Here is a 27,930-nt window from a genome sequence, read left to right as displayed (position 1 = left end):
CCCCGGCAGCGCGCGGCGGCGGCGGCGGCGGCGGCGGCGGCGCGGAGAGCTCGGACTGGGAGCCAGAGCTCGGCTGGACAGCGCGAGAGCAAGAGCCGCAGGAACTGCAGCTCCGCCAGCTTGGGCCGAGCCTAGACACACCGGCCTGGCTGCTCCGCGCCAGCCGCAGGTGGGAAGGGGCTGGGGTGGGCGGGCGAGGGGCTCCTGGCTCCGGGCTGAGGCTGAGCCGCGGGGCCGTCCCCTCCCTTCATTCCGCAGACAGAGGGTGAGCATGGAGCTGTCCCCCCGCAGCCCTTCCGAGATGCTGGAGTCGGATTGCCCGTCACCCCTGGAGCTGAAGTCAGCCCCCAGCAAGAAGATGTGGATTAAGCTTCGGTCTCTGTGAGTCCCAGGCCGGGAGTGGGGGGAAGGGATCTCAGGGAGCCTGGAAGTGGTGGTGGTGGCGGCGGGGTGGGGGGGAAGTAGCCGGAGCCCGGCCAGTGGATTGTCTCCTGCACACATGTTGGCAGGTGCGAGGAAATAAGCTGCCTTGACACGCAGGGTCAGGCCACATGTGCAAGGCGTGTGCGGAGCAAGCCGGCTGGTTGGAGCGGGTTTACAGGAGTTGCAAAGCTAACGCTGTGCCAGTGCCCGTGGACCCCCCAGGTGACACACGCAGCGCGGACAGGAGGCACATTATGCGCGGTGTGGCAGGGCTGCAGACGGGCAGCATTCAGGAGGTGCCGGGCTGACTCACACGTATCCGTGTGTAGGGGTGTGCAGATGTGAGACACACATGACATGTGTGTGCGCGAGTGTCCGTGGGACACACAGATGTGTGTAGAGTGATCGCACACAGCTGCAGATCTAGTGCGCGGGGATACTTGTGCCAACCTGTGGGTCATATGTATCCCTGTTGGGATTGGTGGTTTCTGCCTCCTGCATCTTTTAGGGGGTGGGGATGGGGAGGGCGCTCCATACCTGAGCTGCTCGACACTGGGGGCCGGGAAACCCCTTGTGCACAGTAATGTTGGGGGCTGTAGCTGGGATCTGGGAGAGTTGGGGTGGAGCCCCTACCTGGGAGCTGGGGTGGTGGTGAAGAAAGATTGATTGACAAGGGCAAGGCAACTGTCAAATCTTTTTGTTGCTGTAGCGTCTCCCAAGGATCTCCAAGCACATTTAGGCATCTTTTCTTGTTGTGGCAGGAGGAGGGCATGGGGGTGGGGGCTGGATAAATAGGAAAACCAGGGACTTGGGTGTCCCTACTCCAGTCCCAGGAGAGAGAGGCAACTTTTCTTTCTGTTCTTCAGAGATGGAAAGGAGTGGGTCAAAGACAAACCAGGCAGCACCTTTATCTCCCAGTCAGCCATCATTGGGTAACCTCCGCAGTCTGTTGATTCTTGATCAGAGAATGAGGGAAGGTTCCCCTGTCCAGGATATGACTCCCAGTAGTCCCAGGAAAGACACTGTAGATGTTCAATGATGCAATGCAGGAACCATAGTCCTGAAACCCAGTTCCTTCCCATTATCCTCAATAGTGAGCCCTGAAGCTTTCCATTTCTGGGGTCCAGTGGAGGAAGAGATGGTGGTAGGAGATGGATAGATGCTAGCGATTGTTTTGTTTTTTAAAATACTTCACCTGTGGTAATAAGATGACACCTTGATATTGGGTGGGTGGGTCTGATTTATACTTTAGCTGCTTAGCGAGGCCTTAGGGAGAACTGAGGCCCAATGGGCAACAAGGCTTGGCATCCAAATGTGCTTCTCAGTTCCTGTCCTTTGCTGTCTTTAGCCAATGCAATTTGCTGGGCTCTGTGAAGCGCAGCCTTGGAATGAGTTCTGGGATGAAGAAATGGAAAACCGGATTGAATTGATTTTTGTTGGGAGGAGCACCGAGTGATTCTTGATAGAAAATGATGCTCTGTTACTGGTAACTAAGCTGGGGTGGTGGTGGTGGTGGTAGGTAAGGAAGTGGTGGAAAGGCAAAGAAGGGGGCTCAGGGTTTATAAATGAGAGAATTCAAGGTGTCCCAGGACAGCTTCCCCCCATCATATATTTTCCTTGCCTCCATTCCCGGTAATGAGTGGGCCATGCAAGAGGGCAGGTTTTCCCTGTTTCAATGTCTCCCATACCTTTCTAACCAAAAGTCTTCCTTGGAAGCAAATCACTATTTCTTCCTTCAGTATGAGAAGTGCTCAATGGTGAGAGAAGAGGATCCCCAGAGGAGGCATTGCAACCCAGGGAAAGAAGGGAGTAGAGGCAGCTGCCCCTACACAGTGCATTAGCTGAGATGTCCTTAAGGAGATCATGGTGGACAAGGAGCACTAATCTTATTGATTAAATTATTCCGGTCTTCACTTACTTCAGCAGTCTGGTCCTTAAGAGTGTTAGCTGCATGTAATAACTTAACCAGAAAAGGCCCATTTCCATATTGTTAATCACCAGGAATAGATTCTCACTTTCTTAAAGCAGAGAAAGATTTTGATATCAAGGTAGATCCCCACTTGATGGCTTACTGGATTTGGCCCTGTTTGAATACTGGTGAGGCTCTAATGAGAATAGGGGGATAGACACGATTATCTCATGGCTGTGTACTGAATAGAAATGAAGATATATAAGGCCTCCACACAACACGTCCTAACCCCCCACCCCCACTCCTCCAACTATCCTTTTAATTTCTAATCTAGGACATCTAGATTGTCTTCAGGGAGGCTGGGTTTGGTGTTTTTGCCTCCAGTTAAAAAGCTCATACTAATATAATTTTGCAGGGCAATTTCTTCTTGGGAAGGGCATCCAGGAATTCTGTTTCCCACAGCAGGTCTCTGCCAAAGATTAATTCAGAATCTGGAGCATCTGAGCTGAAGAGTCTCCAGCTATGGGATTTCACCTCTACCTAGCATGAAAATTTTCCTAACTAAGCAGACTCAGAAGTGAAGGCATTCGAGTGGCTGGAATAGGGAGTCTGGAGATGATGAGCTGACTGGGGTGAGCATTTCTGGCCCTAAGATGAAGGATTTGACTGGACTGCTTGCCTTTCTCCGAGACCAGAGGACCTTGAGAAGCCTAGAGGAGGCTCAGGAGCAAAGGGTTTCCTGTGTCTTTTGTGAGTCAAGAAAATCTGTGAAGGGAGATTGGTTTGGCATCCTTAGCTCATTCATTCATTCATTCAGCAACTATTAATTGAGTGCCTCCTGAGGGTCAGGTGATGTGCTGGAGACCGGGGTATGGTTATGGGCAAAGTAGACACAGACACAGTTGATAATCTGGTTCACATATCTCAGGGGGAGTTGCGAGTGGGTGAGGCACCCAGTTCCTCATTTTGCTACCCCCATCCAAATGCTAAGACTTTACCACTTTGGTTTCTGCCTGATCCTTTCCTTTGGACCAGGAGGGTGGGGGGTATGCTCACAAGAAAAGCATAGAAACAAATTCTTTCTCTTTCTCCCAGGACTGTACAAACATCACTTTCTTCTCTCTGCCCCAGTTTCTCCTGGAATTTTACAGATAGAACTTCCTTTTCCTTTGGGATACTATAAACACAATCCCTTTCTCTTCTCCTTTCTTCACATGGGACTCAGGACTCCCAAGGTCTAGGCTCTATGTCCTAGGCTGTGGTTCAAGGTCATTACAGCTGAGCGGGAACAAGGAGCCAGCTGGGGATTCTTTTTGCTCTTCTTTGTTTCATCTGAGTCTAGTGTGGTACCTGAAACATAATAGGCACTCAAGAAATATTGTTAAATAAAGCAATGGACAAATGAATTAATGAGTATCCGTGTATATGTCATGGAGCCCAGTTCTGTCTGATTCTGTGGTGCGTGTGCTCCTGTGCGTGGGCGGGGGAGGGGATGGGGGAAGGAAAGGAGGTGGTGGTGTTTTGAGAGGGTGATGTTTAAAAGGTACAGGGTTTGAGGACCTCAGGACAGAGCCTGGAACTGAAGGAGTTACAGAGAGGCTATGGAAACGTTATTTGGACGTGTGAATGAGATGTTTCAGGATGAAATCGTGAATGCCTGACGTGTATACATATGTGTCTGGGTGAAGGTTGGCAGGCGGGTGGGGGACAGCTCATGGAGTCAGAGCTCCAAAATGATGTCTCTTTGTTTTCATGTTTATAAATGGCACATGTGATAATGAATAGGTTCAGAAGCTTTGCACTTACTCAAATACCTGAGATTGCCTTATATATGAATGAGATGATGCATGTGTGTGAGTGTGTGTGTATGTAGGTAATGGGATATTATGTACCTGTGATCTTGTGTATGTGTTTATGACACACCAACATTTTTTTATAATCCTGGGGAGATCAAATGGGCAGGAGGAGGAAGCTGAGGGACTGGACTGGGTGCCTTACCGGTTGATTTAGTCCACCTTTTGTCTTCATTTTCTGTATGCCCCACGGGGTGACCTTCTGTGGTTCTCACTGGTTTTGAAAGCTGTACAGTGGTTCCCCTTTTTCTGCATATGGTCATGGAGCTGCTGTGAACATAGCAAGGTAAACTGTGGCCCCCTGGGTCTCTGGAGCAAAAGGAGCACCATTTCTCCCAGGCATTGGCAGGGATGAGTTTTTGTGCCTCCCTCCGTGGAGCAGCCCTTCCTCTTTCATTTCCAGCCATGGCCAAGGGGATCTCTCGTCCCTGGGTTTTAGATCCCCTCTCCCATCAATGCCTTCTGTCTTCACATTTCTTTTATCAGCTGTGTCTTGAATGGGGCATCTCTGGATGGGAGAGGGTAAAAAATGCTTGCGGTAAGGTGAAGGGAGCTGCAGAGAGAGGGGACATCAATTTAGACCAAAGGAAGAATTTCACAAAGCTCTGGTCAGAAGAGGGGATTAGGGTCGCCGGGTGGTGGGAGGGGAAGAACAGAGGGAATGGTGGGAGACTTGAGTTTGAGTTCATGTTCCCATGCTGCGAATTACTAACTGCATGATCTTGAAGTCACATTGTCTCTCTGAATCTCAGTTCCTCGTTTGATATTATGCATATGAAAGTGGTTTTGAAATGATATAGTCTGGAGTTCTTTCAGCATTGGAGAGCTTGCTGTATGAAGAGGCGGGGGAATGGGAATGAATGGGGGACCATTGGCTTGGATGGGGAGAATGATAAAGATTCAAGAGGCAGGAATATGAATTACTTAATAGGTTTAAGTCCTGGTGTCTGGGGCATGATTCAGAAGAGGCTTGTTGATGAATGGTTGTCTGGAGGGGGCGAGACAGGTGTCTGAGCTGAGAGACTAGAAGCTTGAGTGGGGCAGTCTTACAAAGGATGTGGGCCACTGAAGTCAAAAGAAAAGGGAAGGACTTTACTCCTATCATCTCTTTTCCCAGTGGTTAGAGCAACTGTAGTTCTAAGATGTGGAGGGTGTGGGGAGCTCCAGGACTGCCGTTGGTGAGTTCTGTAAGCGTTGGAGAAACTCTCTAGCATTTATCCTGCATTTCTAGGCCTTGGGGGTAATATGATCAGGTATGCCACATCTTATTTTAGGGAATCCCTAAAGTCCCTGAGAACCCAAATATCACTTTGTTTGCCCAGAAGCCCCAGGAGGCCAGTTAGAAAGACTGAGAGGAAATTTGACAGTGGAAAGTTGCATTTGTCCCTTTTGCCAGGAGGAGAGTGAGGTAGGCCGGGGATGCTCTGGTTCTGGAAGGCCAGATGAGAGACCCAGGAGGGGAGGGGCCTGGACTTCTCTAGACCCCTTTCCACCTGCCTTCTGTCTAGGGAGCTTCTGAAGGCACTGAAATGAGCGGGTGTTTCCCATCTTCCCCTCTTTTTTTGGCCACTTCCATCTGACTGCGATGGAGGAGCAGGGAACCTTTTCCTCTCTTTTAAAGGAATCACCAAGGATTCGTTTCCAACCTCTCTGCTCCCTCTGCTTTCCTCTCTTTGATTCCTCTCGAATCCTGTCTCTCTGTCCCTTTCCTCCTTTGTTCCCATCTCTCTTTGCTGGGCTGCATTTTGCTCTTCTCTCTTGTCCCACTTCCTCTATCCCTATTCCTTTCGACTGGGCTTCTCTGGCCTTCAGTGCCTCTACCCCTTTCTCACCTTGGCTGGGAGCCAGGAAATCCCTGGGGGCTCCCTCCTCCACCCCCAGGTGTTGGGGGTGGTGGCTGTGCAGGGTGAGCCTGCTGTGGGAGGACCCTTTGGGACCACCTTAGGAGTCCAGCCTCAACTGCTGCATTCTGCAAGGCCTTTCTTTTGCCTTCTCAGGGACCTCATCCTCCCAGCTCCCCTGGGGAGGAAGCCAGTAATTGCCTTCCGCTCTCAGGGGGCTGATTTTCTCAGGTACGGAAGTTGAATAGCTATTTTCCAGCTCTCTTCAGGACAGCAGCAAAGAGGGACAAAACCAGGGCAGCAGGTGGGGTGCAGGTGAGCCCCCCTCCCCAGGGTCTGGAAATTGTTAGATAATGAGATTGTGCCCTAAGGGAGGAAGGCTTAATGGTCCTCCAGAATTGGTAGAGCATCCTGGGGCTTTGGAGTGGGGTAAAGACGGGAACTGAGGGGGAAGGAGAGCTTCTGAGAAGGGAAAAGGAGGAAAACAAGTTGTTGTCCATTCAGTGCTGGGAAGTCCCTAATGCCAGTGCTCTCGCCTGTCTTGAATATCCTGCCCCCCTCCACCCCACCACCTTCCTGCAGCTGCTTCTCTCTCTCCTCAGCTCCGGCTGCATCCATGTGGATCAGGGAAGTAAACATCAGGTTAGGATTCTACTTCAGCATCCCAGACCTGGCAGGAGTCCACTGAGTGATCTGGGATGGGGTTGTGGTGGAGAAGCAGGCTTGGTAGGGAAAGGACAGGGGAGATCCAGGTATAGGCTCAGGGGCATGGGGCTGGGAGAAGAGCTAGAAAGAAGGTGCTCCAGGGGGTGCTGTTGGATACAGCCAGGTTCCTGGGTTAGTGGGTTCCACAGCTGCAAAGAGAAGTCAGATTTGCAAATAATTATTGTGGCTGCAGTAGCATGATTTGGCTGCCAGCTGGTGTTGGCACCATTTAGTTTTGGGAAGGGAGCTTGGCTTCCAGGGGGCTTTGTGGTTCTTTGGCAGGCAAGACCTGGGGGCTGGAGAAGCTTCTCTCCTTGCTATTCCTTGGCTTCCCTCCTCCCCTGTTTGTCTGCTCTTGCAGATCTAATGTGGCAACATCTCCCTGGCTCTTGATGCCCACCATGTTTGGGAACTTTCTGGGGCCTGGGCTAAGGGAGCACACATGCCAGCAGTGTTGCCAACTGTATCTTTTCTAAGCAGTAGCTTTAGAAATTCCAGACTTAGAGAAATACTATAAATCAGATTGCACCAGATTCACCCAAAAGACTTCTTTGTCCTGCTTCTCCTCCTCCTATCTGTTCTTTTTTGGAACGCCAAGAAAATTTGTTGTTGTTTTGATTGCAAGATGGAATAAGCAAGATGGAATAAAGATAGATATGCGGGAGAACTTCCTGGAAACTTCATGGAGGTTAGAATGTGACCTTCCTGTAATAAAGAAGAAAGCCCTCCTCCTCCTTTTAGCATCAGGTTAGGGATGTGTTGGGGAAACAGTGAGTGAGTCAGAAAGGATGAACTTGAATCAGGGTATTGAGACCCAGGCATCCTATTTCCCTAGTGCCTCCAAGCCCAGCACTGAATCTGAGAACCATAAAATGGAACAGAGGAGGAAAGTGTTGCCTAGAGGTGGTTGGTAAGGTTTGGGGACAAGGGTTGGGACCAGACCCCAGTCGCACTGGTCCACACTCTTGTGCTGCTGCCATCATCCTGCAGTCAGTCCCTTGCCAAGCCTCCAACTCTGTTTCCCATCCCAGGCCGCCTTCCACATCTGCTAGGCCCCCTGGACACAGGGCATCTGCTGGAACATCTGCTGGGATGTGATTTGGAGGGCTGGTGGGGTGGTCCATGTGGAGGTGGTTAATGAGCAGAATTAAACAGTGCTGGGGGGTTAGGGGAGAAGAGGGTTGTACAAGAGAACCAGAGAGAGAGAGTGTTCTTCTGGCCTGGGTCCTGGGAGCCTCCTCTCTCCTTAGCCTTCCTTGGATTTTCTTGCCCCCTGCCCCCACTCTGCCCCCAAGTTCCTCCTTCTCTTCAGGGCTGAAGTCTGAGAGTGAGGTGACACTGGTGCATGCTGGGCTAGGAGCTGGGATATCTGGAGTCTTTTTAGTCTGGGCTAAGGCTCAAGCTGTTGAGAGTACCCTCTTCCTCATCTGATCTGAGCTGTGCTGGGCTGTTGCTAGGAACACCTGTTAGAAACAGCTTCTGGTCAGGAGGCAGAGGGGGAGTTGTTTTCAGACACAGCATGGGTGGGAGCCAATCCCCTGTTCTAACAGTTTCCCTCCCCGTCCAAAACCCCCCCATTCCCTACCTGTCCCACCCCCCCCCCCCCCGCCCCGCCACCGCCTCTGCTGCTGTGCTTCCCAGACCCTCTGCAGCATCTTTCAAATCTCTCTTCTTTTCCTCCCTACCCGCTTCATACCTCCTGCCCCCTCCTCTCCCTCCACTCTCTTGATTTCTGTTCTTCCCACACTACCCACCACCCCCATCCTCCACTACCCTCCCTCTGCTCAGCTCCTCAGTCCAGTGCCTAGAGATCTCTTAGGACCGCTGCTGTGTCCACCCGGGGCCTGCCGCCTCCCAGAATGGCACCCCAGCTCTGCCACCAAGGGGGCTATTTTTATCTCCAGAGCCACCCCCGCCACCGTGCCCAGCCAGCTGCCAGAACCCAGGCTGCTCTATAGCAATGGGAAGCCCGTGGAGTGAGGGTAGCGCAGGGCTAGGGTAAGGTGGGGAGCCGGTTATTCTTGGTTTCTGGAGCTCTATGCTGTGCACATTCCCCTTTCTCCTTCCACTGCCTCATGGCCCCTGTGGAATAAGGAGCCAGGGAGAAGCCCTGGACATCTGGAATGGTAGCGGCAGGGTGACTAGGGCTTTTCTGCACCAGAGGGCCTGGATACAAGGGTGGGCATAGGAGACTTTTTTCATGGAGGATTCTTTTTTTTTTTTTTTTTTTTAAATATTTTATTTATTTATTTGACACACAGAGAGAGATTGCAAGCAGGCAGAGAGGTAGGCAGAGAGAGGAGAGCCCAATGCGGGGTTTGATCCCAGGACCCTGGGATCATGACCTGAGCCGAAGGCAGAGGCTTTAACCCACTGATCCACCCAGGCTCCCCTCATGGAGGATTCTTAATGAACATTTGTGGAGCAAACTAAATGAAAGGTTGGGAGAAGGACTATTCTGTTGCATTCATGCATCACTTTATGGTCCCTAAGGTGCTCCCATGTGATCTCATTTGATCCTTGTGTGAATTCTGTGAAGCACATACTACTTACCCATTTTATAGACAAGGAAATGACCTCAGGGTGTCCTGCCCAAGGTCATGCCTAGTGATAAATTCTAGGCAAAAGTCTCCTGATTTCTTTTTAGTTAAAGATTTTATTTATTTGACAGAGAGAGACTTAGGAAGAAGAGGGAACACAAGGAGGGGGAGTCGGGGAAGGAGAGGGAGGCTTCCTACCAAGCAGGGAGCCGGATGTGAGGCTTGATCCCAGGACCCTGGGCTCATGACCTGAGGCCAAAGGAAGACACTTAACGACTGAGCCACCCAGGCAACCTTAGAAAGTCTCTCGATTTTTATTCATATCCTCTTTCCACTGGATTTAGGTGATTTCTTTGGTTTTTTCAATTTCTGAGATTTTGGAGCCTTGAGATCAGCTGGTTAATCCCTTCCCTAACACCCCCTACCTCCACCCCCACTCCTACCTACTCCCCCATCCCCACGCCCTCTCTGCTCCAACCAGAGTCAGGGTTTCTTATCCTTTGTTCATCCCCTATCCCAACTCCTATTCTTCAGGAAGGTGGGGAATACTGGGAATCAACTTGGGAGGGAGGTGTTATGATTGTGCTCCTTGCTATTTTTAAACTAAATTTAAAGACTAGAGGATGATCCATGATGGACTCTGCTAGGGCCATCATCTGTTTGCCCTGTCCCCCATTCAGGGAAGTCTCCCCAGCTCAGATAGGGGTGTGGTGTGTGTGTATATGCATGGGTGAGTGGATATGTGTGAGATCCCCAGGAAGGGCTGGTGGCTGGCCAATATCCTTTCCTGTTAGGAACAGTTAATCATAATACTAGACTGGGATGAGCAGGTGTGGGCTGCATGCTGGAACCGTGCAGCAGGTATGGGTGTGTGGGGAGGTGGTGAGCAGTCATTCGTCCAACCAGCTTTTCGTTGGGCAAGAGAGCAGAGGGATGGACAAGATATCCTCCGCAATGCTTTCCTAGACTAAGAAATCTCCACCTTGAGGTGGGTTGAGGTGAGTGCCAGCTTGAGGTGGCAGGGCCTAGAGTGAGGACCTGGAGTCAGGTGAGGGGCGGGAGCTGCCCTGGCTTGGTGTTTGTTGGGGTTTCAGGCTGTATGCAGCCAGCGTTCCTCCACTTCTGTCCTACCCTGGTCCATCCAAGCAGGCATGGCCACGGAACCGGGGAATCTTGTCCTTCATCCCCTGGGTGTCAGTTCTGGGTTTCTGATTCAGACTCTAGTTCTTTTCTTCCAAAAAACACGAACCCGTGTGTGTGTGTGTGTGTGTGTGTGCGCGCGCGCGCGCGTGCTGGGGGCGCAGAGAGAATGAGATGGACCCAGAGAGGGAGGGTTTCCTTTCTTCCAAAATCTGCAGCAGCCCTGCTTCATGGCTACCACGAGTTCACTGGAAAACAACTTGTAGATATTTAACTTCATCCCTCTGGTTGCTGTTGAAGCCCACTTCCACTTGTCCCAGCACTCACTGAAGCTGAGAAACAGCAGGATCCCAAACTTCATTTGTTTATAATCATTCAAGGCTTTGGCACAGTGACAAGCTTTTTAAATTTCTCTCTGCTTTTGTAGGATAGAGGCGGGGAGGAAGGCTTCCCGTCATAAAATTCTGGTGCTTGTTCTGTTTCTTCTCTTTTACCTTTCTCCTGTCATACTCATCCCCACGGGTCCACTTTCCTCATTTCCACATCATCCCCAGCCCTAGACTCTAGATGAAGGAGAAGGCGGTGGCGCTGAACTCTCCACTGGATGCGTTGTTCTTCACCCCGGGCTCTCCTCCTTAGCCCCGCCCAGCCTCTCAGCTGACCAATCGTGGCCCCGATGCGCTTGTATTGGTGACGTCATATCACAGCCAATCCGGAGGCGGGCAGGGGCTATATGCGCACGTCCACTTAGCGCTGCAGAGGCTGGCTTCTGTCCCCCAACCTGAGCGAGGGCAAAGCCTGGAGGCGGAAGAGGGGGGGTCCTGGTCCCCAGGCTCGCCCTAGGCTGTCCCATCAATGAGAATTGGCCTGGGCTGGGTTGGCCTCTTCCCAGTTAATGCCCAGTATCCCCCAGTGCTCGTTTTCCAGATGAAAAAAAGGGGGCTGGGAGTGGGAAAGTAACTTGCCCAACGTCTTGGTTTGTTCAACGGAGCCATCCCGACTTTCATTCACTGCTTGGGCGGGGCCTTCCCTCCCTGTGAGCTGGTGTCTGGGTGAGGAGCCCTGGAACCCCAGCTTCAGTGAGCCCCTCCCATGTGGTTTCTGGTTCTTTTCCCCTCTTGGCTTCGGCCCTTTCAGGTGGGCTAAAGCTCCTTTTGAAAAATGGCTCCTGAAGAAGACTGTGGGAGGGAGCTGAATCTGCTTTAGTCCGTCCAGGGGGCTCTTGCGGGCCCCTTCCCCTTCAACGGTGGACCGTCCGCCCACAGAAGATTCAGGGTGGTTTCCTGTCCCTGCACCCTTAAGCCTTCTGCTAACCCCATCTCCCCTAAGAGGAGCCCCACCTACTCAGAGCAAGGGGCTGGACTGTGCTATTTCTGTCCTTTCTGGGATTCTTCTGAGAACAGATTCTTGTTTTCCGTCTGATTCAGATGTGAAACTTTTCCCGTGGCCTCTCACCCAGTTGCTGTGGGCTGCCGCTCTGTCTCATCACTCCCTTCTTCCTCCAGCCAGGCCCCTCCTGCTCCCTTCCCCAAAGCTTTTCTCTCTGGTCAGTAGCTCAGTTCTTCAGAGACCTGGAGGAGGAAGTTGGGCCCAGGAGGGAGTCATTCCCCGCGGGGGCCCTGGGGGGCCTGGGCGCGGCATTTCAATACTCTGAAGTAGGACACTGTGATTCCCATGGCAAAGCCTGTTCCTGTGCAGAGAAGTCACCTGCAGGGCCCCATCCTCAGGTAGGCAAGGGGGAGGCATGGAGAGGGGAGGAGGAGGACAAGTTGCTGTGGGGCCACCACTAGGAGTTTGGTGGAGGGGAGGGATCAAGGCTTGACAGTCCCCGTATGTTGTGTGTGCATGTGTGTCCACTTCTCCACCTTTTCCCTTGCCTATCTTGCCCTTTCTCTTATTCTCCTCCCGTTCCCATCTCCCTTTCCTTTGTAGTGCTTCCTCTTGCCTGTGGCAGGTGACTTAGCTGTGATTCCCCTCCTTTCTCTCCTTCCTCACACCAGCATCCTCAGGACTTCATATCCCTTGAAATCTCCCCATCTGATCTTAAGAACCCGAAAGGGAAATCCCATCCTTCTCCCAACTCCTAGCCCTTTGGCTTTTGGCTGCCCTGCACTAAGCGCCCTACTTAACAGTGATCTCTTAGGGTGCTGGAAGTAGGACAGGGGCTTTGGAAATTGCCAGATCATCAGCCATGATGGCCCAAAGAAACCAACTGGTGGGGAAGTTGAACTCTTCTGGGCTGTTGGGATTATTACTACCCTGAGCCTTCTCGTTCAGTGGGCTGCCTAGAGCTGGGAGAGGTGCTTTCCAGGGGTCAGGGTCTGAGGCTTTTCCTGGGGTGCAGGGGCCAAGGGTAGAGGAGAAAGCAGTGGGTGTGGTGAAACAGGACTGGGAGGGAGGTGGAAGTGATGAAGTTCTAGAACCTAGGTGAGGTTTGGTGGGCTGAGGTCCGGAGCCGATGACCAAGAAAGAATTCTTGAGACATCTTTGGTGCAAAATGGTGGTTTATTAGAGCACGGGGACAGGACCCGTGGGCAGGAAGAGCTGCTGCTGCCCCGGGTTGTGAGGGGTGGTTGGTTATATACGCAGGAGTTGGGTAGGTGAGGACAAAGGGGTATTCAGAAGGGCTATTGGGGCAAAGAATACTATCAGGATATTGAAGGCTTAGTTACTATCAAGTAAAGACAATTGAGAGTCTCCTGGTGGAATGTTACATTCCTGCCATCAAGCATCCTTGTTAATGAGATTTAGGTTTAGAAGAAATTTAACTTTATTTACTTTTCCTTCTACCTCCACCTCCTTCGGTTTTTATGGAGGGGAGGGTAACATTAGGCTTGAGGAACTGAGTTCTGTGTCTTTGGAAATTGGGCTATTGATAAGGTAACTTCTTTGTTTGTAAATCTCAAGGACATTTGCAAACCAAGGGAGACTCCTGTCTTGTAGGATTGTGATCTTAGCAAGTTAACTATTTATCATTTTATGGCAGTCAGGGGTGCCTGAGGAATGCTACACCTATGGAGGGGAGCGGATGGAAGGGGGGGGTGCAAGGCGCCAGCTCTTGCTTTGTCCTCAGCCAGCCTCCTGCTCCCTCATCAGAAGGATTGTTGTAGAAGATTCCAGTTTTCCTTAGGCCTGGATGGGGACCTGTCAGTGGATGGGAAGTAGGACTTCCTGCAGGAGAATGCTGAGGGGAGGGCTGTGGGTGGGTCAGGGCAGGGGAGGGGGAGAGGATGGGGGATCCTAACTCCTATCCCAAGGCTCCAGCCACAGATTCTAAAGTCCTTATGACTTTAGAATCCGAGAGGCCAGTGCTGGGTCGGAGCGGCTGTGGGGGAGTTAGAGGAGGGTGACGTTCATTCAGCACTTGGATCCTTCTGGCTGCCGGAGTCCAGTTTCCCTTCTTAGACTCCCCATTTATCAAATTCATTCTTTAATCTTTCTCCCCTTGATCTCCACTTCTGGTGTCTGGATCATGTCCACGTCAGATTTCAATAGGAACTCTGAAAGAGCAGGGTCTAGAGGTGGAGTCAGGAGGAACTTGGAGGAAAGGTTGTGTGGAGGGCCAGCTACAGCCGCCTCCTCCGCAGGCTCTCCATTAGAGTTTCTGAAACCTTGCCTCAGAGATCTCCATTGTGAGCTTTGGCAGATAGCCCCCCACCTGATTAGTCTGCCCCCTCTCCCTTTTATTTGTTTATTTATTTATTTATTTATTTACTTATTTTTAAAGATTTTATTTATTGAGAGAGTGAGAGCATGTGAGAGACAAAGAGAGAGGAAGCGAGATAGTGTGAGCAGGGGGAGGGAGGAGGGGGAGTGAGAAGCAGACTTCCCACTGAACAGGGAGCCTGATGTGGGGCTTGATCCCAGGGCACCAAGACTTGAGCAGAAGGCAGACGCTTAACAGACTGAGCCATCCAGGCGCCCCCTCCCTTTTATTTAAGGAACATTCTCTGAGCACATACTGAGTGCTCCGAGTACAGCAGCAGGATAAACAAGTCACTGTCAGTCCCATCAAGACGCTCACAGTCTGCTATGAGCTGCCAGACACCAGAACTTTAGACCACAGATTGAGGAGCTGTGATGGAACAGGCCCCAGTCTCCCTCCAAGTGAATTACACGATCGAGCCCCTTCTGCCCAACACCTTTGGTGTACAGGGCACAGTTAGGCGCCAGCAGTGTGAGTCATAGGCTCGCGGGCCTGACTGAGATGGACAAGTTGTGTGACCTTGGGCCAGTTGCTTAACCTCCCTCCTCAGGTGGTTATGTGGCCCAAATGAGGTTTGTCATTATGAAGGAGAGATCGTGGCTACTTTTTCTCTGTTAGGGGGCTTCCCAGTCATCAGTCTCCATGCAAGCTAGACTAACTCTTCTCCACCTGGACTTGGGAGGGAGAAGGCAGGCACTTGTTGGTCTGGAGGCCACGAGGTGTGAGCTGGGTGGGGCCGGGGTGTTGTTGGTCAGTTCACTTGAATTCCTATCACATTTACATAGTCCCACTCTGTGTGTCAGGCCTGTTGCATACATTATTCTATTTATTAAATAAATTATAAAATAAATAATAATTCTTATTAACAGGCCCTTTGTAGGTGGTTTGTCATCATCTTCACTGTTTTACAGAGGAAGGAACAGGTCCTGAAAGAAAGGTCCTGAAAGCTTCATGTGCAGGAGAATCATCCTGGGTATTTGTTACACGTTTGCAGATCCTTGAATCCTACCCTCAGAAATTTTGTTTTAGTAGTAGGTGTGCCACGAGGTCTAGAATCTCAAATCTCGGTTTTTCGCAAGCATCCCAGGTAATTCAGATGCCAGTGATCTACAGGCCACCTTTTGAGAGGTGCTGATTGAGAATTAGTGACTTGCCCAAGGGCTCAGGGCCAGGAAGTGATACTTTTGAACCAGGATCCCTGCCTCCCAGAACTGTGGCCGGAGCCTTGGTTTCTGCACTGAAAATAGGAGTGGCAGTTTCTTCCCAACTCCCATCCTCTAGGCCCATTGTGAGGATAATCTGAGATAACGTAGGAGAAATCCCTTTTTAAAATGCAGAGCTGGCAGCATTGTTAAGGATTATGCGAATACATGCAAATGAACACCCGTGGGTTTGGCTGTTCACTTTGGGGGCCCGCGCTGGGATGTGTGTTTCAAGATGTGGGTCGAGAGAGAATGTGGAAGAACTTTGGTGAGTTTAGGTTTGGGTTTTATAAAGGGCTGACCGACGTGGAAGATGAGGGCCAGGGTAGGAATCTGGGAGACAGATGGGACCAGAGGCTTTTCTTTATTTTTGGATTGTGTGTTCCCTATATCCAAGGGTCTCTGGCCACAGGGACTGACCAGGAGAGAGAAGCCCTGGTTTGTACCTGGGCCCCAAAGGTGGAACTAACCTCTTTGTTCTGTGACCTCTAGGTCAGCACCCTGGGAGATGCTGGCTCAGTCCCCCTTCCCAGCTCATTGGCTGGGAAGCCTTTTATGTTGTCTGGCCTCTGTTCCACCTCCCTAATGAAGCCCTTGCTAGGCAGAGATTTACTGAAGTCGGCTTCTTTCTTGATGAACAACCGCTGTTTGCACTTGCTGCCGGTGCAGCAGGAAGGCCAGAAGTGGGGTTTGAAGATCACCCACTGAGGATGCTGCAGGGTCCCCCTCAGCTCCTTTCCTCCCATTTTCCCCTTTGCCCTTCTGCCCCCTTTGCATTCAGACCGTTCTGGGCGGGACTGCTGGCCCTGAGGTGAGAGCTGGCCTGCAACGCTTCCTGAGGCTGGCTGTTTCCGGCACCCCCACTCCAAAGCTGCTGAGACCCCGGGACTCTGGAGCTGCTTCTGTTCAGGAGTGCCATTGTTCTCCCTCCCTAGCATCCCTGGGAATTGATGCTAATTTCAGCCTCTGGTCCCTGACTCATTCTTTTTTCCTCCCTGACTCATAGGGTGACCTTGGATTTCTGAAGCCCCTCTCAGTGGGGAATTGTCCTGGCTGCCACTTCACCCCTACCCGGGTGTTAGGTGGGGCAGGGCAGGGCTGGGGGAAAGAGGGAGCAGGGAATGTTTAATTGCTTTCTTTAAAATCACCATCTAAAGTCAAGAGAGTTTTGTTTGCTTAGTGGCTGCCTGGGCCAGACTTCAGACTTCTAAGAAGTCTCCGGCTTCATCCCTGACCCCCAGCATTCCTGAGTGCAAAAGATGAGGGACTGTCCCCTCAGGCAGAACGTCCTGGAAGTGAGACCCCCTGGCCTCACCCCACCACTTGGGCTCTGGGGGAAGCCGCTGAGGGGCGGAGATAAGGGATGGGTACAGACACACATTGCCAGAGGTTCTCTTGGGCACCACATCAGAGAGGCAGGGGTTAATCCTGCTTTGTCCTGGTTGATGGATTCTGGAATCATAATCCATTAGCTCTGCCTGAATGGAGTGAGGCCAGGCGAAGAGCATTCAGTCAGATTGGTCTTTGTTCTGTATCTTCAACATCCCTGCCAGGGACAGAGAAGCTGTGGACATGTACCTCCCCCCAACCCTGCCCCCTTCCCGGCAATGACCAATGGATATAATGGAAGCATCTTGGGTGCTTTTTTGATTGCTGTTGACCCCACAGCTCACTTTGCTGGGGGAAATTGGCAGTCTCAGCTCTTGGTTATTCAGGCTATGAAACAGATCATCCCCAGAAAACCAACCCAGGGGCTGGTACCTGCCCCAGTCTGCTGGGCCCCGGGCAGTGTAAACAGGTTTTCTGGGAACTGGCCCAGGGGAGGTGTGGGGAGGTCAGAGGTAGGTCTCGATGGTGGTGTCAGAAAAAGGCCTGGGGTTAAACTTTGGGGGTATGTAAATTTAATACAGGCAGTGGCAAGAGCCCGGATGAAACACCCTAGCTGTGATCCCACCCCTGTTGGAGAGAATACCTGTCTCTGGAAGACTGAGGCACCTTATCCGAGGGTGTTCTGCTCTTGTGACCAGGTAGGGATGCCTAAGCAGACCGTCTGTGCCCACTCCCACAGGTTGCGCTACATGGTGAAGCAGCTGGAGAATGGGGAGGTAAACATTGAAGAGCTGAAGAAAAACTTGGAGTACACAGCTTCTCTGCTGGAGGCCGTCTATATAGATGAGACACGGTGAGAGACCTGCTCTTGCAGTAAGACACCCGGCAGACATAGTGATGGGGGTGGGTGGGAATAAGACAGAAGGCTGGAGATAGAGACCCTCGACAGGACCAGAGCAGGGAGGAAGAGCTGTAGATGGAAATACCACAGAGATAAAGGGGCAGAGGAACAGATAGGGGGTTGCAGAGACAGAGACAAACACAGGCGTCAAGGAGAGAAGACCGTTTCAGAGCTGGAAGGGACCAGAAGGCTCAGGTAGTCCTAACCCTCTGGCCAGTGGAGAATCCCTCGAGACCTCTGTGGCCCAGCATGGGAGCCACTGGTCTCATGTGGCTGCTGAGCCCAAGGATGAACTGAGACGTGGATTTGTGGGTGACACGCACGCTGGATTTCAAAACCGAGAGAAAGGAATGTAAAATCTCTTTCTATATTTTGTATTGACTTCACATTGAAATTATACTATTTTGGGTGTATTTGGTTAAAGAAAACTTATCATTAAAATGAATTTCACCCATCTGTTTTTACTTTTTTAATGTGGCTCCTAACCAATTTAGAATTACTTCTACTTGGCTTGCATTTTATTTCTGTGGGACAGTGCTGCTCGTCTCAGCCTCCCTGACAGGTGGCATCTCTTCTGTTTGCTGCCTGAGCGCTTCTAGAGTTGTTGGGTCACTCAATACCTCACATAGTGGCCTGTTTCATTATGGGAGGCATCAGAGAGACAGAAATTAAAAACAACAACAACACCAACATGTAGTGAGAGAAAGGAAGGGGAAGGTCAGAGAAGGGAGAGACCTGGCCTGAGTGTTCCTGAGCTGTGGGGTGTGGCTGGGCCCAGCGTCCCTAGGTTGTGGAAGCACCTGCTGTGTTTCTTCTGTGACTCCCCTTCTGGGACCTCAGGCAAATCTTGGACACGGAGGATGAGCTGCAGGAGCTGCGGTCAGATGCCGTGCCTTCGGAGGTGCGGGACTGGCTGGCCTCGACCTTCACCCAGCAGGCCCGGGCCAAAGGCCGCCGCGCCGAGGAGAAGCCCAAGTTCCGGAGCATCGTGCACGCGGTGCAGGCTGGAATCTTCGTGGAACGGTGAGGCTTGCCCTTGCTCAGCTTCCATCTGCCTCTAGTTGCATTCCCCCTTTCCCAGACACTCGGGGCTTCTGGGATCCCACCAGAGCCCCAATGGTGTTCCCCCCACCCCCGTCCCCCAGAGCTCATCCCCATAGCTCCACCTGATCAGACCCCACTTCCCAGACCTTCACTGTGGGCTGCTTCTCGTTGTTTGCCCTTAGGATGTTCCGGAGAACATATACCTCTGTGAGCCCCACCTATTCCACTGTGGTTCTCAACTGTCTCAAGGTGAGTGCTGGGTGTTCGGGAAAGAGGAGAAGGTTGGGGGAAGGAATGGTCACTGGGACTTTCAGATTCTTTGTGGGGTGGTTTTTGCCTTCCCTTTTAACTGTCATCCCCCTATTCCTCAAAACAACATTTTGCCCCCTCCAGAGGCAAACTCCGGTCTTTTTGTCTCCCCTGCACTGGGACGGAAAAGGCCCACGCCAGCATTTCTTTGTTCCTTTTTCCCAGGTCTCTGTAAACACTGGGAAGTCCCCCTTGAAGTCTAACTGTAACCCTTGCTGCTGCTGGGAAGCTCCCCTTGGGAGTCTCACTGCCTAGTCTGTTGTTTCTCCACAGAACCTGGACCTCTGGTGCTTTGATGTTTTTTCCTTGAACCGGGCAGCAGATGACCACGCCCTGAGGACCATTGTTTTTGAGTTACTGACTCGGCATAACCTCATCAGCCGCTTTAAGGTTGGGCAGCATCCTACCCCTGTTTCTGGGCAGGGTTCTCCACTCCCATCACTCCTGTTCTACAAGATTGCCAGCAAGCAGGTTCCACAAGCTCCCTCACTCAGTCTCACTGTCAGGGAAGTTTCCCCCGTGCCCATCTGCCTAGTCTTTCTGTCACTTGTGCACCCCCAGCTTCTGACTTCATTTATTGCTTTCCAGAAGATTCTAGGTCTGTAATCCCCCAGCCTAGGATTCTGCTCTGTCCTGCTTTGCTTCTTCCCCATAACTTGTCTTCTTCAGGCTGGCTCGAAGTTCGCCTTCTGATTTCAGCTGTCCTGCCTCCCGCCTGTGGACACCCGAGGCCTAGAGTTCACATGCTGTCAGCCTGTGCCGTTGGGACTAGAATCTCTCCACTTGTTCTCTGGGATGGAGGGGTGGGAGCGGGGAGGAAGGGATAAAACTGGTCACTCTTCCCCTTCCCCTCCCTAGTGTCTGTCTGAGGAGTTTTATGGAGAGGATGGGCTCTTGGCAAGGCTGGATATGACCGTATGAGGGGAGGCAAACTCCATTTGCTCTTCAGCTTGGCTGGCCATGAATATGGGATTAAAGTCCTCTCCAGATTCTATGCCAGGAGGGAGTGTCTTTTGGGAATAGGGACTGGAAAAAACCACTTCCATGTGGAAAAACCACACTTGGAAGTGGAGGGTGAAGGGGTTGAAGAGTCTCAGTGGGAATATTTGGTCAGCACTTAGATGGGGGGTGGACATAGATATTAGAGTAGAGGAAAACATATCTGTTCTGAGGGGGCTATGGGGGAAGTCAAGGGAGTCCAGTTGGAGGACCCTTTCTCAGAGGGCTTTGGAAGATCATGAAGCCATCCTCAGCCTCTACTTTATCATAATAGACTGTTGGTGCCTGTGAACTTTTCCTCAACCTTTGACTCCTCGTCTTACACCAACTCCCGAGAAGGTTTCCAGAACTTTCCCGAGATGCTCAGTTGTGATTTTTCCCTCAGTGCCTTCCTGAGGCCTCTCCTGCACTTCATTATCATCTTTCCAGTCCTGCCCTTTCCAGGACAGAGAACAGCAGCGTACACCTTTTCCTAAGACTTTTCCAGCTCATATTTCTTCAAAGTGGTTCTCAGACATTCTCCAGACACCAGCTTCTCTTAAACTCTGCTTCCTTACCTGGAAGGACTGGTTTTGGAGGACCCCGAGAGTGAAAGCATCAGGTTGGGTTTGGCCCAGCCCCAGTTCGCCCTGCTCTGAGGCAATTAGAGGGGGGGGAGCACTTCTTGCTTTGGTGTTTACTCATGGCAGGGATTCCTGTTGGAGCCACCCTTCTCAAGCTCCACATTCCCGTCTTGGGCACCCAGCCCCTCCCCTGTGTCCCTTCCCTTCCCTTCCCTCCGGGGATACCATGGCAACGCCAAAGCAAGGGCAGTTGTCATGGAAACAGTCCTTTAAAATTCCCTGAATTTGGGGCATAGCCCTTCGAGGTGGGGGTGGGAGATGTTAGGGTCTGACTGATCAGTGGTGTATCTTCTGTGTCTCATCACTACTGCTCATCTCTACAGAAGCTTCCCCAAGTCTTGCATGTTGCTCTCCTCACAGCCTCAGGAGATCCAGGGACTGGTGCAGGCACCAGCCCTGCCCTCTGGGAGCCTGAGCCTTTGAAAGAGGCAGGCAGACTGCAAGGGGGTAGAGAGAGACAACTGATAGGAGCTGGACAGAGCTCTGGCTCTTGGTGTCCCTCGGTGTGGTCTCTCTGTGTGTGTTGGTGTAGGTAGAGGGAAAGCCTTCTTAGAGGAGGGGATGACCCATGTCTGCCTGGAAGGATCCTCTCTAAGTCATCTTGCTCTTTCCCCTGCTTCTGAACCCCTTTTTATGGTACTGGATTGGGGATGGGAGGGGGTGATTGGAAGAAAGGAGGGAAGTTTGCTTTTCTTAAAAAGCTCCAGGCAAATAATTATAGCTACTCTTTAGAGAGCACTTACTAAGTGCCTTGTACTTACCTCATTAAATTCAAGGAGGTGGTGTTATCTTCATCCTGAGATTAAGTATCAGAGGCATAAGATTTAACCCAAGGTCACACAGCCAGCAGGTGGTGGAGCCAGGATGTGAGCCCAGGTCCACCTGACTGCAGCTGGTGCTTTCTACCCGCGTCATTCTACCTTCTAAAGAAAGGTGGCATCGCTGATTATCAGTCCTCGGCTGCCTGCCTTTCCTGCACATACCCCGTGTATCTCGATTTTCTCCCTCCCACTTCAGATTCCCACTGTGTTTTTGATGAGTTTCCTGGAGGCCCTGGAGACAGGCTATGGGAAGTATAAGAACCCTTACCACAACCAGATCCACGCAGCTGATGTGACCCAGACAGTCCATTGCTTCTTGCTCCGCACTGGGATGGTGGTAGGTGCCCAGAGATCATTCTGTGATTTAGGGTCTTCTGGCTGCAGGTCTGGGAAGTCTAGACTCTCCTCCCATTTCCCTTTGTCTCTCTTTGGTTCCTCTCCTTTGGTATTCCAGAGTCTTTACAGAGCCAAATTTTACTTACTCCAGAGAATTCCTGGGTGGACCGTAATGTCATGGGCAGTGCTGGGGGCGTGTTCTGGGATATAGTGGGAATGTGTCAGGTTGGGGTAAAGGGGCGTATTTCACCATTCTGGGAGCTGAAAAACCTGGCCATCTTAGCCTTGAAGAGCAGAAGGGATGGGCTGAGTCCTATAGCCTGGGGTGGAGGTCTTTGGGCAGTGATGGGCAGGGTGAAGCCCTTCTCTTCCCCCCCCTCTCTCTGCCAGCATTGCCTATCGGAGATCGAGGTCTTAGCCATCATCTTTGCTGCAGCCATCCATGACTACGAGCACACAGGCACTACCAACAGCTTCCACATCCAGACCAAGTGAGGGGTGCCAGTGTGGCAGGGGCAGGAGGGGTCCTGCGGGGGTGGGGAGGCTGCCAGAGCCCCCACTTGCAGGGGGCTGGATGCGATGACCCTTGGCTCTGCAGGTCAGAGTGTGCCATCCTGTACAATGACCGCTCAGTGCTGGAGAATCACCACATCAGCTCTGTCTTCCGAATGATGCAGGATGACGAGATGAACATCTTCATCAACCTCACCAAGGATGAGTTTGTGTGAGCTGAAGGCCGGAGTGGGCCTCCCGAAGAGACCTCCCTCCACTCCCCCTGACCCTCTCTTCTCATGCGCTGGACCTCCGGCCCATCAGCGCTGTGGTGGGGGCTGATTGCTGTCTGGTTCTGTCCATCCAGAGAGCTCCGGGCCCTGGTCATCGAGATGGTGTTGGCCACCGACATGTCCTGCCATTTCCAGCAAGTGAAGTGCATGAAGACAGCCTTGCAGCAGCTGGAGAGGTGGCATCTGGGGGGATGTGGCTGGGTCATGGCCAGAGTGGGGGCTGTGAGAATCGGGCGCACGTACGCGGGTAGCTGGTATGCCACGCTTTTACCTGGGTGGAGAAACTCTCCTGGTTCCAGGTGCCAGAGCCCATCTCCACAATGTGTGTGTGTGTGCGCGGGAGACGTGTGGGCACACGGGCCCAGATTTGCATCTGGGGCACTGTGGGAGGGCACATGGGGCCAGGGGTCTGAAATGCGCGGTTTCACTATGGGATAGCCTGACCCTGCAATGTTGGGAAAACCTTGCAACGTTTTTGGATTCGGTTCCTTATTGTGCCATGTGAGAATGAGAGGCCTCCCCACCACAGCTCGAAGCCACTTCCAACACCAGTAGGGCTAGCCTGAGAGTCACGTGAGGTTAGAGGAAAAAAGCACAGAGCAAATGCCTCGATGACATTGAATGTGGCTTAGAGATAGGTGGGAGAATATAACTGTGTAAGAGAGAGGAGACTATGTGTGGGGGGATCCCCAGGGTGTGTGTTCATGTCCAGTGTCTCTGGGGGACAGTATGCAGTGTGGCACCGTTGGGGAATAATGACAATACTTATGATGATGATGAGGATGATGGAGATTATAGATAACATCTTCTGTCAGCACTGTGGGCCAGACACTCTACTAAATACTGCTGTGTTGCGTGTCATTGAATTTTCAGAACAACGCTACGTGGCAGGTTCTGTTCCTATTTCCTGTTAGGATTGAGGAAAGTTCAATATGAACATTTTAAATAACTTGCTCTGTGTCACACAGCTAGTGTGTGATACGTACAGTGGGGATTTGAACCTGTGCCCCTTGATTCTCAGCGCTTGGCCTGGTTCCACCTCTATAGGTGTGTGTGTGTGTGTGTTTGCACATGTGTGTGTGCATGTTGCCCCAGAGGGTGGCTGAAATTCCCTGCAAGGATCCCAGGGCTTGTGATGGGAAGTTAGGAATGGTCCAGTTTTTCTTCTCCTAAAAAGATGAGTCTCCCTTCCCTTGCTGCCTGCACTGACCAGGATTGACAAGTCCAAGGCCCTGTCTCTGCTGCTCCATGCTGCCGACATCAGCCACCCAACCAAGCAGTGGTCGGTCCACAGCCGCTGGACCAAGGCCCTCATGGAGGAGTTCTTCCGTCAGGTAGCGGGGCATCTTCACCCATGCCTGCCCCCCTTCCCCTTGTTCTCCGGGCTCCCACTCCACTTCCAGATCTTCATTCAGCTCCCTGTAGCTTCTGACCTGATCCCGAAGCCCTGGGAACAGAGGTCATTTTCCTAAAAGCTTAACTGTGGTAGCATTGCATTTGCGTATCGTCCATTTCCAGGTCAAAGGCACCGAGATGCCTCTTCTCCCACAACAACCCCTGACCTCCCCCAGCTGCACCCCAGAGTGGGGGTGGTCTGAGGCAAGCCTCAGAGGAAAGCCTCCAGCTTTCCCACCTTGTCTTCTCCCCAGGGTGACAAAGAGGCAGAGCTGGGGCTGCCCTTTTCTCCGCTGTGTGATCGCACTTCCACTCTGGTGGCACAGTCGCAGATTGGTGAGTGGCCTCTCCTGTGGGGAGGAGAGTCCTGGCAAGGGGACAGGATGCTTTCTGGGCTGAGGCCAGGCCTCTCCAAGTTGCCATCCCTTAAAACCAGTCTTCCTGTGGAGTAAGCTTGTGCTGGGGCCTGGGGTCCTGGGTAGAAGGCCTGGGGGTGCAAAAGTGGGGTCACAAAGACATCGTTGCAAAGGCTTCCCCCTCTGGGAATTTCTCAGCCTGGGTCACCCTGTCTTACCCGCAGCCAGGCGTTCCAGCCACACAGGTGCCTCTGCCCAGCCCTCTGGGTGTGTGTGTGGGAACTCTCCATTGTGTTCTCCCTTTACTGCAGGTTTCATCGACTTCATCGTGGAGCCAACCTTCTCTGTGTTGACTGATGTGGCCGAGAAGAGCGTCCAGCCCCTGGCGGATGAGGACTCCAAGTCTAAGAGCCAGCCCAGGTGAGGGTGGCTGGGGCAGCTGTCTCTCCTGGTTCGGGGGGAGGGAAGAGGGACTCTCAGAGAGCACTGATCGCAGGGAGGAGGTACAGCCATGGCAGGCGAGTGGAGAAACTTGGCTACCCAAAACTTGAGACCCTCTGCTGCCTGTCACACAAAGGGGTGAGGGGGTGGGGCCAGAAGGCTGTGACCTGCACCTGTGGTCCCCTCCAGCCATTTTTGTTTGCTCTGTCTTTATTGCCCTTTTGCTAATGTTGTTTTTATTTTCCTTCTAGTAGTAGGGAAGGTGTGGAGAGGAAGGGGTGAAGCTATAGGAAAAGGGGCAGGGAATTGGGGGTACCCAGCAGTGGGAAAGGGGGAGGATAAGTCTCCCTAAGCTTCCTCCTGGTCTTCCATCCCTGCCGCTGAGGGATGGAAGGCAGTTCTGGAGTGGGCTGGTCTCACCTCTGGAGTCGGGGTGGGGGGCTGCTTTAGTTTCCAGTGGCGCCAACCCTCTCTGGATGTGGAAGTAGGAGACCCCAACCCTGATGTGGTCAGCTTCCGCTCTACCTGGACCAAATACATTCAGGAGAACAAGCAGAAATGGAAGGAACGGGCAGCAAGTGGTGGGTGCTGTTGGACCCAGGGGTTGAGGTGGGGTGAGGGTGAGGCCTTGTGGGGAGGGTGGCTGATGGAGCCAGAGCAGGTCTACTTTCTTTAAACCCCTGGAGCAACCCTTTGACTTCCAGAGTTGAGAATGGAGCTGATCAGACTAAAGATGATAGAAAAGAGTGTCAAGCTGATTGGCCTGGATTAGGGACAGGGACAGGAGACGGGGGACAGGAGAGAAGATAGGAACAGCCATATTCCACAGCCCAAAGGACCCCATGCATGTTGTGGTCTGTAAATGGTGGTCTGTGGTCTGTGGTCTGTAAAGTCACCCAGTAGATCTGGGTGACTTGGTGGCCTTGGCTGGGAAATCTCTTTTCTTTAGGTGTGAGTTGACGGTTATGAATTTTAGCAAGGCTGGGAAAGAATGCTGGGGAGGCTCTCCCTAAGTTGTCATGTGTTGAATGCAGCTCATCTTGAAGGCAGGAGGATGCATGAGAATCCTTTACTTTTCTCCACATGCTCCTGGCATTTTGGGGAAAAATGTTTCTTGTCTGGGTCCCAACTTCCTAAATGCCCCCCTGCAGGTGTCACCAACCAGATGTCCATTGATGAACTGTCCCCCTGTGAGGAAGAGGCCCTGCCCTCCCCCGCTGAGGATGAACACAACCAGAATGGGAATCTGGACTAGCCTGGGGCTGGCCCACGTGAGCCTGTGTGCTGGAGGGGGGAGGGTCTGGAGAGTCTGTAGGGAGTAGAGAGAGCTGGGTGTCCAACATGGAGTCTCTGAAGGGTCATGTCTGGGGTTCTGTGGATGCAAGGTTCTTCCTAGCTCTTCTGAGGGAGGAAAATGGAAGTGAACACATACTTGAGCCAGGGCCTGAGTGGGAAGCAGGGAAATCTTTCCACCCCTTCTATCCGGTCCCTGCAGGAAGGAGGTAGCTCCTCAGAACAGGGAGGGCCTGAGCAAGGCTACAGCACCTTTGTGAGGGTTCGGGAACAGGGCCCAGCCAGGGCGCAGGACTCTGAGAGGTCGGTTGGGTGTGGCTTTGAGAGCAGCCCCCTGCTCAAATGCTTGGTTGAGCACCCTGTGCAGGCATTGTTGGCACAACTGTGTGTGGGACTGGGGTGGGGGGTGGGTCTGGCGGGCCTTGGAGAAGGTAAATCAGGCTGGAGATAAGGCAAAGATCGGAGCATTGAGGCCTCTCCCTCTTTCCCAGGTCCTCAATGCGTCCAAAGTGTTCGATGTCATCAGCACCATTCATCGGGACCGGCTCCCCCATCTGCTCCAAGGGAGCATGGAGGTTGAGGAACAGACAACCCACCCAAAGGCCGAATGCCAGAGATTGTGGGGTTGGGGGAAGGGCCCCTCCCCACCTGACACCCATTGGGGCGCACTTTAATTTCCCAGCAGCAAGTCTGGGAAACTTCAGGCTCCCAATGGTCACTGTGCCCATTCCCCTGCCTCTGGACTCCCCCCCCACCCACTCTTATAGCCAGTTGGCTGGCTGGGAGAGGGGAGCTTCTTGGAGGCCTCCCAGGGCCCAGGGGGGAGGGTCAGAGATGCCAGCCCCTGGGCCCTCCCCCATCCTTTTTTGCCTCCAAGTTTCTAAGCAATACATTTTAGGGGGTTTCCTCAGCCCCCCCAGATCTTAGCTGGCAGGTCTGGGTCCCCCTTTTCCTCCCCTGGGAGGAGCTGGAATAGGATAGAAAGCTGGGGGTTTTCAGAGCCCTGTGTGTAGAGAGGGGAGGGGCTCCTTCAGGGCATGGGATCTTTCTAGGGCCTGGGAATGCAGGGGGTGTTCTCTTTACCCCAGACCTACACTGCTTCAGCACCATCCCCAGACCCTCTCCGCATCCCAATCTTCCTTCCCTCCCATTCTGAAATGTGGACTGGGGGAAGAGAGGAGGCCTTCCTGGGGTCCACAAGAACTTGGGATTGGTCTGGGCCTCTGGGGCCTGTCACCTACCCTGGCTGTCCTGAGCCCTTTGCCTCCTTCCTCTCCCCTCGGGCTGGGAGGCTCCCATCCGACCAATGTCTGTAAAGTGCTCTGAGGTCTCCCCAGCAAAGCACCTTCAGGATGCATTTTATGAGCAAAGGCAGGAGAGACCAGCTGGGTTGGGGCTAAGGGTGCACGGGGAGGGTGAGATGTTATCCAGGAAGCCTGTAGTGTTCTCAGAGGGTCACTCCCTGCCCTCCCCCTTCCAGCACCTGCCCAGCCACTGCTGATGGCACCAAAAGGCCCCTCCCCTGGGACAAGTTCGGAGTGGTGGGTAGAAGGCAGATGGAAGGGACTTGCGGCTGCTGCTGTTGTGCTTCCTGAAGAGAGCCTGCCAGGCCCTATGTCCCTTCTTCTCAGACTCTCTGAGCAGCCTTGTCCCAGGAAAGGCCTAAGTCCCGGTGACTGCCCTCCTCTTATCTTGTAAATACCAACCATGCATTTGTACAGTGGGCCCTGTTCCTGTGAAGTCCATATCCATGGTCTCTTAGACCTACCACCTTGACACTTGTCCCTCCTCCCCCACCCCAAGTGGGGCAGAGACGCATGTGACTCACCCCTGCCCTTGGTCTCCCAGAACCCTGCTATAGCCAGAGATCAATAAAGAAGGGAGACCAGGCCTGGTTGTGTTTCGTGTTCACTGGATGGAAGCATCTTCATGTATACTGTCTCTGTGAAGCTCGAAAAAATCCTGGTGTGGTGTTCTCC

The 27,930-nt window shown here is 52.5% G+C and overlaps 1 protein-coding gene and 1 long non-coding RNA gene across 4 annotated transcripts; one reads left to right on the top strand and one right to left on the bottom strand.

Moving 5' to 3' along the window:
• On the top strand, positions 1 to 27,841 carry PDE1B (phosphodiesterase 1B). Of its 3 annotated transcripts, XM_045073036.1 has the most exons (16): positions 1 to 169; positions 259 to 381; positions 17,388 to 17,501; positions 18,390 to 18,572; positions 18,776 to 18,842; positions 19,176 to 19,292; positions 21,542 to 21,682; positions 22,072 to 22,172; positions 22,280 to 22,405; positions 22,541 to 22,642; positions 23,680 to 23,800; positions 24,116 to 24,197; positions 24,529 to 24,637; positions 25,109 to 25,239; positions 25,810 to 25,929; positions 26,443 to 27,841. In XM_045073036.1, exons 2-15 carry the CDS (start codon positions 272 to 274, stop codon positions 25,911 to 25,913), a joined length of 1,608 nt encoding a protein of 535 aa, XP_044928971.1. In that variant the 5' UTR covers positions 1 to 169; positions 259 to 271; the 3' UTR covers positions 25,914 to 25,929; positions 26,443 to 27,841. The 3 variants fall into 3 exon arrangements, with proteins under 3 accessions (XP_044928971.1, XP_004774585.1, XP_004774586.2); XM_004774528.3 differs by lacking the exons at positions 1 to 169; positions 259 to 381 and adding an exon at positions 11,818 to 12,138; XM_004774529.3 differs by lacking the exons at positions 1 to 169; positions 259 to 381 and adding an exon at positions 15,559 to 15,587.
• On the bottom strand, positions 23,943 to 24,534 carry LOC123389959. The gene is made up of 2 exons (XR_006604635.1): positions 24,436 to 24,534; positions 23,943 to 24,348 (listed from the first exon to the last, which is right to left on the bottom strand). It is a non-coding gene; the product is annotated as an uncharacterized LOC123389959 (long non-coding RNA).
• Positions 27,842 to 27,930: the final 89 nt, after the last annotated feature.

This window comes from Mustela putorius, unplaced genomic scaffold, assembly GCF_011764305.1.
Source record: "Mustela putorius furo isolate JIRA1106 unplaced genomic scaffold, ASM1176430v1.1 tig00537227_pilon_pilon_pilon, whole genome shotgun sequence".
NCBI lineage: Eukaryota > Metazoa > Chordata > Mammalia > Carnivora > Mustelidae > Mustela > Mustela putorius.
The sequence above is the reverse complement of the archived record's forward strand: the minus strand, read 5'-3'. Positions and strand labels throughout refer to the sequence as shown.

Coding starts and splice junctions, on each gene's coding strand:
- PDE1B (XM_045073036.1), top strand. CDS start 272: ATGGAGCTGTCCCCCCGCAGCCCTTCCGAGATGCTGGAGTCGGATTGC. Junction 18,573..18,775: donor GCTGGAATCTTCGTGGAACG/GTGAGGCTTGCC, acceptor GTTTGCCCTTAG/GATGTTCCGGAGAACATATA. Junction 19,293..21,541: donor ACCTCATCAGCCGCTTTAAG/GTTGGGCAGCAT, acceptor CTCCCACTTCAG/ATTCCCACTGTGTTTTTGAT.